The sequence below is a fragment of the Primulina huaijiensis genome, chromosome 12 (assembly GCF_012295235.1).
Source record: "Primulina huaijiensis isolate GDHJ02 chromosome 12, ASM1229523v2, whole genome shotgun sequence".
NCBI classification, from domain to species: Eukaryota; Viridiplantae; Streptophyta; class Magnoliopsida; order Lamiales; family Gesneriaceae; genus Primulina; species Primulina huaijiensis.
In genome coordinates, this window is record NC_133317.1 from 15,595,631 (window position 1) to 15,610,387 (window position 14,757).

The 14,757-nt window shown below is 35.6% G+C and overlaps 1 protein-coding gene across 1 annotated transcript in view; it reads right to left on the reverse strand.

Annotated features, from left to right (window-relative positions):
• Positions 1 to 3,016: 3,016 nt before the first annotated feature.
• LOC140989427 (uncharacterized) overlaps positions 3,017 to 14,757 on the reverse strand; it is a 61,364-nt gene continuing 49,623 nt past the window's right edge. Inside the window, exons 3-5 of the mRNA XM_073458630.1 lie at positions 4,959 to 5,125; positions 3,626 to 3,812; positions 3,017 to 3,550 (exon numbers count right to left, since the gene is read on the reverse strand). Of these exons, the coding sequence (XP_073314731.1) occupies positions 3,017 to 3,550; positions 3,626 to 3,812; positions 4,959 to 5,125 (888 nt within the window). The remainder of the gene's footprint in view (positions 3,551 to 3,625; positions 3,813 to 4,958; positions 5,126 to 14,757) is intronic.

The following is a 14,757-nucleotide window of genomic DNA, read 5'->3' on the forward strand; positions in this document are numbered from 1 at the left end:
TAGGCTAAGGTTCCCACCTTTTCCAATATCTCGAACAGTCCCACATATCTCGGGTTTAACTTTCCAGATTTACTGAATCGAACCACTCCCTTCATGGGAGAGACCTCGACATAAGCCTTTTCACCGATCTCCAATTCCAACGGTCTCCTCTTCAAATCTGCCCAGTTTTTTTGTCTATCTTGAGCTGCCTTGAGTCTTTCTTTGATTATGGCTACTTTGTCAACGGTTATTTGAACAAGCTCTGGTCCAGTAACATCTTTTTCTCCGACTTCATCCCAGTATAGAGGCGATCTACATTTTTGGCCATACAATGCCTCTTACGGAGCCATTTCAATGCTACTGTGATAGCTGTTGTTAAAGGCGAATTCTATCAGGGGTAACTGTTCACTCCAGTTTCCAGGAAAATCCAGAGCACATGCCCTCAGCATGTTTTCGAGGGTTTGAATTGTTCTCTCGGTTTGGCCATCAGTCTGAGGATGATAGGCCGTGCTGAGACTGACCTTGATTCCCATAGCCTTTTGAAAATTTTTCCGAAATCTCGATACGAATCTTGGATCTCTGTCAGACAGTATACTTACTGGAACTCCGTGTAGTCTCACTATGCTGTCCATATACAAGGTTGTAATTCATTTGAACCGTCAAGAAATGTGCAGACTTGGTCAATCTGTCAATGACTACCCAGATCCCATCGTGCCCTTGCCTTGATTTTGGTAGCCCCACTACGAAATCCATGGAAATGTTATCCCACTTCCACTCCGGTATTTTCAATGGCTGTAGAAGTCCTCCAGGCCGTTGATGTTCTGCCTTAACTTGTTGACAGGTTATGCACTTTGAAACAAAGACAATCACGTCTTTCTTCATTCCATTCCACCAGTAATTATTCTTCAAATCCCGGTACATTTTGGTGCTTCCCGGATGTACTAAAAATCTCGATTTATGTGCCTCCGCCATTATTTCTTCACGAATCCCATCGATGTCTGGCACATACAACCGTCCTTTCATCCAGTGTATACCATTTTCATCAATATGAAATTCTGGAATCTTTCCTTCTTGAATTTTCTCTTTAATTTTGAGGATAGAGGAATCTTGACTTTGTTTCAATTTGATGGTCTCTCGGAGGCCTGGTTGCACTGATAGTGAAGATAAGCTCACTTTCCCAAGGTTCCTTCGGCTCAACACATTTGCCACCTTATTTGCCTTACTCGGATGGTAATTGATTGACAAATCATAATCCTTGAGAAGTTCCATCCACCTTCTTTGCCTCATGTTTAATTCTTTTTGGGTGAAAATATACTTGAGGCTCTGGTGATCAGTAAATACTTCGCATTTTACTCCATCAAGGTAGTGCCTCAAGATTTTGAGCGCAAATACCACTGCTGCTAACTCCAGATCATGAGTGAGATAATTCTGCTCATACGGTTTTAATTGCCGTGAGGCATAAGCAATTACCTAACTTTCTTGCATAAGCACACACCCTAATCCTCCCTTTGAAGTGTCACTGTATATAGTGAAACACTTACCATCCTCGGGAATAATTAGTACTTGTGTGGATGCGAGTTTTGCCTTCAAGGTTTCATGATTCTTTTCACAAGCTTCATTCCAAATAAACTTTGAGTTCTTCTGAGTAAGTTTGGTAAGAGGAATGGCGATCGAAGAAAATCCTTCCACGAATTTTCAATAGTAGCTAGCTAAACCAAGAAAACTTCTTACCTCGGTTACTGTTTTCGGTTGAGGCCAGTCCTTGATTGCTTCTACTTTCTTAGGGTCCACTGATACCCCTAATTCTGAGTTTTTATGGCCTAAGAACGCCACACTTTTTAGCCAAAATTCACACTTCTTGAATTTGGCATAGAGCTTCTTTTCCTGCAGTGTCTGCAAAGTGAGACGCGGGTGTTCTTTATGTTCTTCACTTGGTGAGTACACGAGGATAATATCTATGAACACGACCACAAATTTATCAAGGTATGGCTTGAATACCCGGTTCATAAGGTCCATGAATGCTGCAGGAGCATTTGTTAGACCAAAAGGCATTACTGTGAATTTGTAATGTCCATATCTTGTCCTTAACGCGGTTTTAGGGATATCCACTGCTTTGACCTTTAACTGATGATAATTAGATCTTAGATCGAGCTTTGAGAAAACGTTGGCTCCTTTTAGTTGATCAAAAAGATCAACTATTCTCGGGAGTGGGTACTTATTTTTTATGGTGATCTTGTTTAACTCCCGGTAATAAATACATAGCCTCATGCTTCCGGCCTTTTTCTTTACGAATAGCACTGGGGCTCCCCATGGAGATGCACTGAGGAAGACCTGCTTCTTGTCCAGTAATTCCTGAAGTTGCTCTTTTAACTCCTTTAATTCAGCTGGAGCCATTCGGTATGGTGCCTTTGAGATTGCTGCAGTACCAGGGACCAAATTGATTTCAAATTCTAATTCCCTATCAGGTATCTCACCCGGTAATTACTCGAGAAAAACATCTGGAAATTCTTGAACAATTGGAATATTTTTCAACTTTGGGACTTCTTTTTCATTGATCACATTGAACATTGCAGATAAATTTCTTCTCCTCCTTTTATGGCCTTCCAGGCTTGTGAGACAGATAACAGAGATTTTCTTTCTTTGGATTTTCCGTGATTTATGACTTCCTCTTTAGTCGGAGTCTGAAGCCTAATATCTTTCTTTTGACAGTCTACTATGGCATAGTTTTTAGCTAACCAGTCCATTCCAAGAATGATATCAAACTCAACCATATTGAGTTGAATCAATTCTTCTTCAAAAGTTTGTTTGCTGATACAAATTTTACAGTTTCGATACACTTTGTGGGTCTCAATTATTTTGCTCGTCGGTGTTGCCACCCTTAACGGTTCACTAAGAATATCATGCTCAAGTTTAAGCTTCTTAGCAAATCTTCTAGACAAAATGAATGTGCGGCACCACAATAAAACAAAGTATATGCAGGTATTTCAATGAGTAAAATAGTACATGCCACCACTTCGTTGGTGTTATCAGCTTCCTCCTAGATTATTGCGCACACTCGGTCATTAGTCTTGTTTTCATTTGGTTTGTTGGGTCCCTTCCCTTTGTATTTTTTGTCTGGAAACTCCTTAATCCGGTGACAAGCACCTGTTTTCCAATAACATTCCCCAATATGCTTCTGTCGACATGTATCGCACCACTTTCCTTCGGTATTGCCAGCACTGTTAAAAGTTTCTCTTGAAGGACCACTTGAATAGTTTGGCTTTTCGAATTTGGGACCGTTTTGAGCAGATTGACTGACCAACGGTCTTTTGTTCTTGTTCTCTTCTTCACGGCGTTTGATATCTGTCTTTGCGCTCATTGCAGCGCCCATCAAATCAGCAAAATTGCTTGGCTTGAACCCTGCCAAGGCCGATTGAATCTGACTGCTCAGTCCTTTCTTAAAGCGATGCATTTTCAATGTTTCATCAGACATGATTGTCGGAACATAGGTTCCCAAATCGTTGAATCTTGAAGTGTATTCCATTACTGTCATGTCTAGGGTCTGCTTGAAGTTTTCAAATTCGTTCAACTTCTGCAGGCGAAATTCAGCTGGGTAGTATTATTTCAAAAATTCTCTTCTAAAATTCTGCCATGTGATATGTTCCACCTCAGCTAGGGATGGTGACACAGTTTCCCACCATTTTCTTGCTCGATCATCCAAAAATGGTGTCACAACCTCTTCCTTCAATCCTTCAGGCACTTCCAGTAGGTGTAGTTGTGATTCGACATTCTTGAGCCAGTTATGGCTGACTTCCGGGTCTGGGTTCCCATCGAAAGTTGGAACTCGATTCTTCCTGAGGGATTCATAATGGTACTAAATTCCACGCGGTTGTGGTTCCGGTGGCGGCTGAATGGCGTTGGCAAGGGGATTCATGATTCCTTGCAATGTGGCGGCTGCAATCGTAGTTATGACCATCATATCTTCCTGGCTGAGATTTACCCTTGGGGGATTCTCATCCTCGTTTTGATTAACTCTTCTGGCGTTTCGATTGTTTCTGGGTGGTCTGCCTGCCATTCCCTATAAACATATATTTTATTAATTTATTTCTTTTGAAACAATGCATAATCAAATAAATATTTCATAAATTGTTGAAGTTCTTACAATCAGTCTTTTTAAAGAAAACAATTAATTCTAAGGATTCTGGATACAATCGATGCCTATACTAGGAATAATCACCCTACTCGTCTATAACTTCACCGTCTCCTACTGCCTCATTAATTTCTTCTTCTTCAACAGGATTTTCTTCTTGGTTAGCTTCGAGTTCTTCTAAGAGCTACTCCATATTGATCATGTTATTTTGTACCTGATCAATATGATTTTGCAACTGTGTGTTGTGGTGGTCAAGGTTGTTTACTTGATCCTGAAGCTCTTGTATTGTTGATTGGTTTACTTTCTCATCGATTTCTTGTTCTTCGATCCGTTCCTGAAGACGGCGTTGGGTTTTGAGAAGGCTATCATCTCAGATTTGGAGTGTAAGAATTCTATCCTGCGCTTTGTTCAACTCTCTTTTGGTGATATCGTGTTGACGTTCCGACTCTAGGTGATAGGCCGCATAGCGTCTAACGTCTTCACGCAATCTTTTCTCTTCTTCTCTGGCCTCACGAAGATCTTCTATCATGCATACGTTATTCCCATCCAACTGGTAGTTATCTCACTCGAGTTTTTTTATTTTTTTCTTTCAATGTTTTAATTTCTGTCTTCTTTTCCTGAAGTTGTTTCTTGGAGTCTGTCCATAGTACCGTGGAGCTTCGAAATTTATCGGTCCTGTTTGGCGTTGAACTCCTCCTGGCGCTGACGGGCCTGAGTAGCATGTCCTTGCTCTATCTCTACTCTCTCCAGCAAATCCCTGTTGAGTGAAGCTAAGCGCGCGATGCGAGCTGAATCAGTCGGTATCTGTTGAAGTTGGCTCTCAGCCAAGTCGAAATGATGAGTCAATCACTGTACGCCAGTCTCAAGTATGTGTCTAATCTCACTAAGCTCCTGCTTTTCCAATTTTTCCCTAGCCAGTTGCGCCTTCAAAGTCGTAATCTCCCTATCCTGGTTATCTATCGTGAGCTGGCGCATATGAAGGGCAGCCTGAGCGCGAGTACGTGGAGCAACCATTTCCTAGAATAAGTGGAGGAAAATATCAGAATCGTACAAAGGATAAAAATGCACAAATAATATAAAAAAAGTAATCGTGGAAAATTTTCGATACTAAGAATTGCGGAATGATTGAAGGGATAGATTTTTGAAGTTGTTCGAAAATTAGGGAACAAATGAAAGTTGGACTCAGATTGGGATACACTAGGTTTTTGCCAAAATTTGACAAAAGTCAAATTTTGTCTATCAAAATCCCAACGGGATTATGAACCTGACGGCTCTGATATCACTTAAATGTCACGCCCCGTATCCGAAGCATCGGTGACATTCAGCATTGTTTAATTACTTGAAAACAATTAAGACTCGTATAAAAACAAACCAGTCTTTTTCATAAAATAATATTTTCTTTACAATGACAATGAAACAAAAATTACTTCAGAGTTTCAGAAGCGGAAACAAAAGGAAAGTAAAAATCTTGAGTCTTGATCTCGATCATCAGTTCACCAACCCCAGAAAGCTTTTTGCTCTTCCTCATTTATTTGCTCTTCGTTTTTATCTGAAATTTGTAAGGGGTTAGTGTTTTGGGAAACACTCAGCCAGTGGGGGTCGATCGATTTCCAATGATACATATAGAACTTAATCTTTAAAACATTTCTTTAACAGTCTTTCAAATCGTATTAATTTTAACTTATCGTAACAGGAACGAATCAAATAAGAGACCGAGGTTTTCAAATGATTCAGAGCAATTCAGAACAGATCAGAACAATTCAAAACAGACACAACACTGTTACTCATCTCATTTCCATGGTCAAATTGTCCCCAATATGTTAGTCCTTTATGGGGTGAGGCCAGAACACGGTTTTATACCCATCGATGGGGGCCAGACAGAACATGGTTTTATACCCACCAATGGAGACCAGACAGAACATGGTTTTATACCCACCAATAGAGACCAGACAGAATCAAAATTCTCGTCCCATTTCAAATTCGAATCGTAACAGTGCGACACAGAGTTCAAACTTATCAGACAGAACTTATCGAACAGAACTTATTAGACAGAACTTATCAGACTTTCAGACGGGTGCAGCGGAGTCAAAGAATTTCGAATAACAGAAGAAACATATAATCGATCGAAATTTTAAAAGACAGACATCATGCTTTTCGAAAATGAGGAAACACATACATGCATGTCATAACATATATATTCAAGTTTTAAAAGTACAAACGAATATACATATCAAAAACCAACTTACAATGTTTTGAAGATAGGTTCGAAAATTGTTGATTTTGGCACGAAACTTCGTCTTGGAATTTGGGCAGTACTTCGACGTGACTTTAACAAATGTGATCTTCAATCGAGCAGCACTTCGTCACCGGATAGCAGCTCTGGACTGCACGAAAATTCCTTCCTCCTCCTTTCTTGACTTCGGCCGAGGGCTTGTAGGGTGAAGGGGGACCGAATATTTTTGCTTGTTTTTGGAATGGTTTGGCAATGCATGGAGTCTCATATATATTGGAGAATTTTTGCCCCTTTGTCTACCCCTTGGCCGCCCCCTTGTGCCCCAAGAAATAAAAATTGTGGCCAAGCTCCATACCAAGAACCAAAGGACTTCTCTTGCCCATAAATGTTTCCTAGTTCCTTAGCTCCTCCCGCAGCTCCTTTATGGGTTAACTCAAAGGTCATTTCGTGCATACTTAATTTGTCCAAACCTTTAGCTCCTCCTTTAGCTCCCTTTTTGGTCTTGTTAGGACAAGCTCGGTTGAGTTTCTTCGAGCTGAAAGATCGAGCCCTTGAGCTGGGGTTTTAGTCCTCTAGTGACAACTCTTCGATGGATGCGGTTACTTGCAGCTTGGCTTCCCGTTGAGTTAATCTCTGAGCTTTGAAGCTACTTCCTCTAGTTAAATTAGCTGAAATCTAAGTTCGTATTTAAGTTCTATAGTTAGAATGAAAGTTGTTGAGCTTAGATTAATCTAAATTTTAAGTTTGTATTTCTTACGTGATTCGCTTTGGATCGGAAATTCCGGGTTCTCACATCAAAGGCTTCAAATTTGTATTTTATCAAATACACATACTCATACCTCGAAAAGTAATCGGTAAAGGTGATGAAGTAGGCATGTCCATGCTTAGTGGTGATGCTAAACGAACCGCAAACATCGGTATGGATCAAATCCAATAACCCTTTGGCTCGCTCCACATGGCCCTTAAAGAGAATTTTGGTCATTTTTCTTTTTAGACAGGATTCACAAGTCGAGAGAGAATTAATATCAGACATATCAAACATGCCTACTCCCACTAGCTTGTTCATCTTTCTTAGGGAATTATGTCCTAATCGAGCATGCCATAATTGTGCCGAATTTAAAGTATCATTTTTTCGCTTGTTTGTTGTTGTTATTGCTTGGACATTGTTTAGTGGAATATGTTTCAATTTTAAGTTGTAGAGATCGTTTTCAAGTTCTCTCGTACCAATCAAACATTCACTCTTGTAAATGTTGCAAACACCTTTTACTAAATAAAAAAATATATCCATCTTCATCAAGCATAGAAATGGAAACATTGTTTTTCACCAACTCTGGTACAAACAAAACATCTCTCAAAATTAACTTAAAATCATTGTTCAAAAGCAAATAAACATCTCCAATAGCCTTGGTAGAAACTCTTGCCCCATTGCTCATCCTCAAGAATGTCTCACCTTCCCTTAGTCTCTTACTTCTTCCCATCACCTGTAAATCATTACAGAGATGTGAGCCACAACCGGTATCTAATACCCAAGAAGTAGAGTTAATTGAAATATTTACTTCTATGTAGAACATACCATTTCCAGAACCTTTCTGGACAAGATATTCTCTGCAGTTAAGCCTCCAATTTCTAGGCTTCTTGTTGTGACTTTTATTGTTGCACTCCCAATAGCAGGTTGTCCACAACTAGTATAATTCGGTGAGTCCGATATCGTATCCACAGGGAAGCTACGGTAATTACAAGTCCACTACAATGTCTTTTTGTTTTTGTTTTTGTTTTTCTTTTAATTGTTTGAATATTTAATTAGTAATTTTTACTTGTTCAAATTTTAATTTAAGTAGTTGAGATTAGAGGATCCACTCTTGATATTTTAATAAAGTTAACATTAATGAACATTATTGAATTCCACTTAATAAAATGGTTCCAATATATTAAATAATCGTATTTATATTATGTTATATGCTATTTTCTTATAAGTATAAAATATATATCAAAACTTATAAATGTTGTCAAGTATTTATTGTGCTATATATATTTGTAAACACTAAATCAAGGTTCCCACTTTAAATGGTTGGTAAAACCAAACTAACATTTAAATGGTACCAAGAAATTAATAATATGATATATTGATATATAATAAATCAAGGCATCCACTTTAAATGGTTGGTAAAACCAAACAAACATTTAAATGGTACCAAGAATTTAGTGTAACATATAGCAACAATAAATCAAAACTCCCACTTATAAGTAGGGTATAAAAATGCTTAAAGAAATAAATATAACATAAACAATAAATAATGATTAAATAATATAAAACATAGATTATTACCTTTTAATAACCTTATTATCATACCAAGAGTTTCACCTTTTCATCTCAACCTTGGGAAGTTAGCTACTCATTATTCAAAGTATAAAACTTTGAATATGAAATTAACATGCTAATTATTTTTAAATGATGAAATAAAGGAAAAATAAAGAGAGAAATATTATGAACTCAAAGATTTGTTCATAGAATGAGGGATATCTCAATTCATTACAATGCACCCCTATTTATAGCCAAATTTGGGGAGACAACCACAAATAAAATATTATTTTTTTCCACATAAGTCTTCATTGGTGTTCCAAGATATTATATTATATTACACATCACTTTTGAAAATCTTCATCTCCGAATTTGCTTCTTCACATAAAAAGAAACATGTGGATAATTGAGTTGTCTAGTTGTGGTATTTTTTTCAAACCATTTGACCAAGTAATTTGAGAGATATGGTCAAAATACTAGAGCATGGTAAAACTGCCACTCCTTTGGTAACTTTATTTGTTGCTTAATTTGATCCCAATTGTGAGAAGATTTTTATCTCATGCTTGTCACCAATATTGTAGATATTATCATCAACTTTCTACAGGTCCAAGAATCATCTTAATCCCATTTGCAACGCCAAGTTTATTCTTGTTTTATCGAACCTGTAAAAATAGTAAAAACTTATAATTACACAACAACTTATTTTTTATACAATTTATTATAAAACATATAATATTTAAACATTTAATAAAACAAAAACTATAAATTTATATTATAAAACATTTAATTAATGTACAATTTTTATATTTATCACACCCCCCAACCAGCTTATTGCTAGTCCCTAGCAATTTAAGCGTTAATAGCAATACAAAACATATTGATTAATTTAAATAGAAATGTAATCGGATTTATCCAAGAGTTTAAATTAAATTTTAAAACTGTCAAAGTTATATCAAGATCATCATAATAATAATTTATGAAATAATCTGAGCTGATCAATTCAAAGCTTATTTTCAGGTAGTTAAATGTACATGGCCTTCAGAAATTCCTAGTAAGAGTCTCAACTCCATATCCTCACGGGTTAATAAATTTTTCAATTTATGGGAACGATTTCTCTCATGGAGTTGGAATACAGATAAATACTCAGNAAAGTTTATGCTCATTGACCACATATTTATTTAATTTTTACAATATATTTCTCTCTTTCTATTTTTTTTCCTTCTTTCTTTCTTTCTCTTTTTTTTTAAGAGAGATAGATGGGTCGTAGCATAGAACTTTGAAATAACAAAGATCGTCAACATTTCTCTCTTTTTTTTTTCCAGGAAATATCCATTTTTTTTTTCAAAATAAGAACTCAAGATCTAAACAATAGATAGCCTCTCTTATGATCAATAAAGGCTTGAAAGTTGTTTTCTCAATCCTCTCCACTCACTCACAAAATATGTGTGAGTTTAAAATTTTAGGCACTCTTATAAGATATATCTTGGGCCATATACTTTAATAACTGATCTTATCACAATGGTTAATCACTCAAAAAGATTTCATAAATCATATTTTTATAGTGATCTGTATATAAAAATTGACTTTTTTTTTTCAAATAAAAATTAAAACATCCTTAGATAGATTAGTACATGTTCTAATTTAAACCTTTCAAACATATAATGTATGAAATTTTTACAAAAATTACTAAGATACAAACAATAAACATGGTTTTATTTTAAAATAATATTTTTTTTTAAATATATATTTTTTTTAAAAAAAATTTGAAATTTTTTATTATTATTTTTTTATATAAATTTGTTCTCCCCACAAACAGAATATGACATTGTCCCTAATGTCAAAATAACTATTAATAAATAGTACGTAATGAAAAAGATATCAACTTGAATTTTATTAAAGATAACAAACTGAAACAAACGCAAACCAATCCACGACTTTTAAATCAATGATCAAACTTTCTTTTCTTGCTGCTTGATTGCGACCATTTGATCTTTGCTATCATCGGATCAGGTTTATGAGCAAAAGCTTCCAAATCATCAATTAATTGGTCGGCAGTGGAAGCAGAGATGAGCATCCTTCGTGAATTTTCTGAAATGAAATTCTGTTCCACAGCTTTATCAAGAAATGTCAACAAACTGTCATAATAATTATTGATATTCAACAAGCCCACAGGTTTATTATGGATATTAAGTTGTGCCCAAGAAACAGTGTGAAAAATTTCTTCTAATGTACCAAAACCCTCTGGTAATGCGATAAAAGCATCATAATTTTCAATCATTTTGGTGATTCTTTCATACATTGAAGAAACTTTTAATTCCTCCCCAATCGTAACACCTGTAATATTTCCTTCAGCTAAAGCTGTAGGAATAATACCCAAAACCTGACTACCTCCAAGATGTGCAGATGTTGAAATAAAATAAATCCCATTAACCCAATATTACCTCCCCCATATACCAAGTGAATTTTTCTCTCATCCAATATCTTTCCAAGATTATTTGCTGCTTCTACAAACATTTCATTTTTTCCAAGACTCGACCCACAAAATACACAAATATTTTTCAATATTTTTGCAGAGGATTCAGCCATGTTTTTACTTTCTTTTTGGTCTGCGAAAATAGAGAGAAAGATGAGAGATTTATAGGGGTTATATGTTATCATGACAAAACTATGGGTCACAGTTGTAAACAGAATAAACAGTAAAAACAATAATAACACACATGCATATAAACAGTAGTGTGATTGTGGCTCACAATTTTCCTCTGGTTTTACGTCCAGAAACGACTTCAACGCCTTCTATGAGTCGAGGATATGCTTCCCATCCAATTTTCTTATAAATTGGCAAACAGGGTCTGTTTTAGTCGGATTCCCAAGACTATTAAAATGACGCTCGTCTTTGAATTGTTTCCATAAACGGAGAAGTTCAATATGCACGTGTCCACTAGAATGCGTCTTAAGAGTCAATAAGATGTTATCTAAAGACTCCTTACTCAGCCCATTCTTAAGGAAACCAATTTTTTCTTCTCTGTTATTGGAAACATATCCCAAAGATCCGCATCGTTTGTCACAAGTCCATCTTGCACATTGATGACAATCCCCTAAACTTTTAGCACTTCGTTTTTGCGCATAAGTACTTTTTCCTAATCCAGGCATATACCGAATAAGTAATGACTGTTGAACTTCTCCTCCTAATCGGACCTTAGCTTCTATTACAAGACGAATATCTTCTGGAATTCCTTTTCGCATTAACAATCTCAATCTTTCACACCTACCTGTATAAATTTTTCTTAGAACATTTTCAGAAACAGAGGAAAAATATTTACAAATTTTTGAGAGAATTTCATCCATTTTGAAAAGAAAAGAAATGATTTTTTTTATATCAGCAATTGTGGGAAACTGATTAAACCGACTACGAGAGCCACGGAGTACCGTTATCCGTCATTTAACCGGGAAAATAAAAAGATTAAGGAAACCTGAAATAAAAACAAACAAAATTAATTGCAATAAAAAAAATCAAGGATCGGAAAGGGAAATAAACTCTTCTTAAAAGATTTCATTTTCTAAAAATGGTTTAATCCTTTGTCCATTTACTTTAAAAGCATCACCATTTTAGGATTTTCAATGTCCATAGCTCCATAAGGATACACATGTTTTACAACATATGGACCTGTCCATCTTGATCGTAATTTTCCTGGGAATATGTGAAGTCGCGAATTATAAAGCAAAACCTTTTTACCAATCTCAAAAGATTTTCTAAGAATTGTTTTATCATGAAATGATTTGATTTTTGCTTTATAAATCCTTGAATTCTCATACGCGTCATTTCTGAGTTAATTAAGTTGCAATTTGCGCAATTTGTTGGCATAATCCATGCTTGAATTAAAAGTTTTGATTGCCCAATAAGCTTTATGTTCCAATTCCACAGGCAAATGACAATGTTTTTGGTAAACCAACCTATAGGGAGACATATTCAATGATGTTTTAAAAGCTGTTCGATATACCCAAAGTGCATCATTAAGTCGCAGAGACCAATCTTTTCTATTTGGGTTAGCAGTTTTTTCCAAAATTTGCTTTATCTCCTTATTAGCTAATTCAACTTGTCCATTTGTTTGTGGTTGATAAGGAGTAGTTACTTTGTGAGTAATAACATATTTTTTCATCAACGAAGCAAATGGTTTATTAACAAAGTGAGTTCCCCCATCACTTATCATGTCTCGAGGAATTCAAAATCTACTAAAAATATTTTCTTTTAAAAATTTGACGACGATTTTATGATCATTTGTTCGACATGGAATTGCTTCTATCCATTTGAAAACATAATCAACTGCAACTAAAATATACAAGTATCCAAACGACGGTGGAAAAGGTACCATAAAATCAATTCCCCAACAGACAAAGATTTCAATTTCAATGATAGGATTCAAAGGCATCATGTTTCTTTTTGAAATCGCACCCAATTTTTGACAATTTTCACAGATCTTACAGATTTCATGGGTATCTTTAAACAAAGTGGGCCAATAAAATCCACACTGCAAGATTTTTGCAGCAGTTTTCTTTGAAGAAAAATGTCCTCTGCATGCTTCTGAATGACAAAATTTAATGACACTACTTAGCTCATTGTCGGGTATGCAACGCCGAAAAATTTGATCCGGACAATACTAGAACAGATACGGATCATCCCAATAAAAGTTTTTTATTTCATTCAAAAATTTTCTTTTATCTTGAGAACTCCATTGCGGTGGCATTTTTCCTGTCACAAGAAAATTTACTATGTTAGCAAACCAAGGTGTAGTAGTAACTGAAAATAGATGTTTATTAGGAAAATTATTGTTAATTGGTGTCATTTCATAAGATGATCCTGTTACTAGTCTCGATAAATGATCGGCTACAACATTCTCGGTTCCTTTTTTATCTTTGATCACAATGTCAAATTCTTGGAGCAACAAAATCCATCGTATCAGTCGTGGCTTTGCATCCTGTTTGGTGAACAAATATCTAATAGCAGAATGATCAGTAAACACAATAGTCGTTGATCCAATCAAATAACAACGAAATTTATCTAATGAAAATATTACAGCAAGTAGTTCTTTTTCAGTTGTGGAATAATTCAATTGAGCATTGTTTAAAGTTCTACTTGCATAATATATCACATAAGGCTTACCGTTTTTTCTTTGACCCAATACTGCACCGACTGCATAATCACTCGCATCGCACATGATTTCAAATGGTAAAGACCAATCAAGAGGTTGCATGATAGGAGCTGATGTTAAATGTCGAATGATTTTATCAAAAGCATTTTGGCATTCTTGAGTCCACTCAAATACAGTGTCTTTTGATAAGAGGTTACAAATGGGTTTAGAGATTAAACTAAAGTCCTTTATAAACCTCATATAAAATCCAGCATGTCCCAAAAATGAACGAATTTCTTTAATGGTTTTTGGAGGGGGTAAATTGGCAATGACATCAACTTTTGTTTTATCAACTTCAATTCCATGAGATGACACAATATTCCCAAAACAATCACAGAATTAATCATGTAATGACATTTTTCCCAATTTAAAATAAGACCTTTTTCCTCACATCTTTTTAAAATTTTTTCTAAATTTTCAAGACAATTATCAAATGTACTCCCAAAAATAGTTAAATCATCCATGAAAATCTCCAAACAATTTTCAACCATGTCGCTAAAAATGCTTAGCATACATCTTTGAAATGTTGCTGGGGCATTGCATAAACCAAATGGCATCCTTCTGAATGCAAATGTTCCAAAAGGACATGTGAATGTAGTTTTTTCTTGATCTTCAAGTGCAATGGGAATTTGATAATAACCTGAATATCCATCAAGAAAACAGTAGTAGGGATGACCTGCCACTCTTTCTAAAATTTGATCCAAAAATGGTAATGGAAAATGATCTTTTCTAGTGGCATCATTTAATTTTCTGTAATCAATACACATACGCCAACTAGATGGGACTCGACTTGTTAACAATTCACCTTTTTCATTTTTTATCACTGTGATGCCAGATTTTTTTGGAACTACTTGTGTTGGACTTACCCACTTACTATCAGAAATAGGATAGATAATTCCAACATCAAGTAGTTTGAGAACTTCAGTTTTCA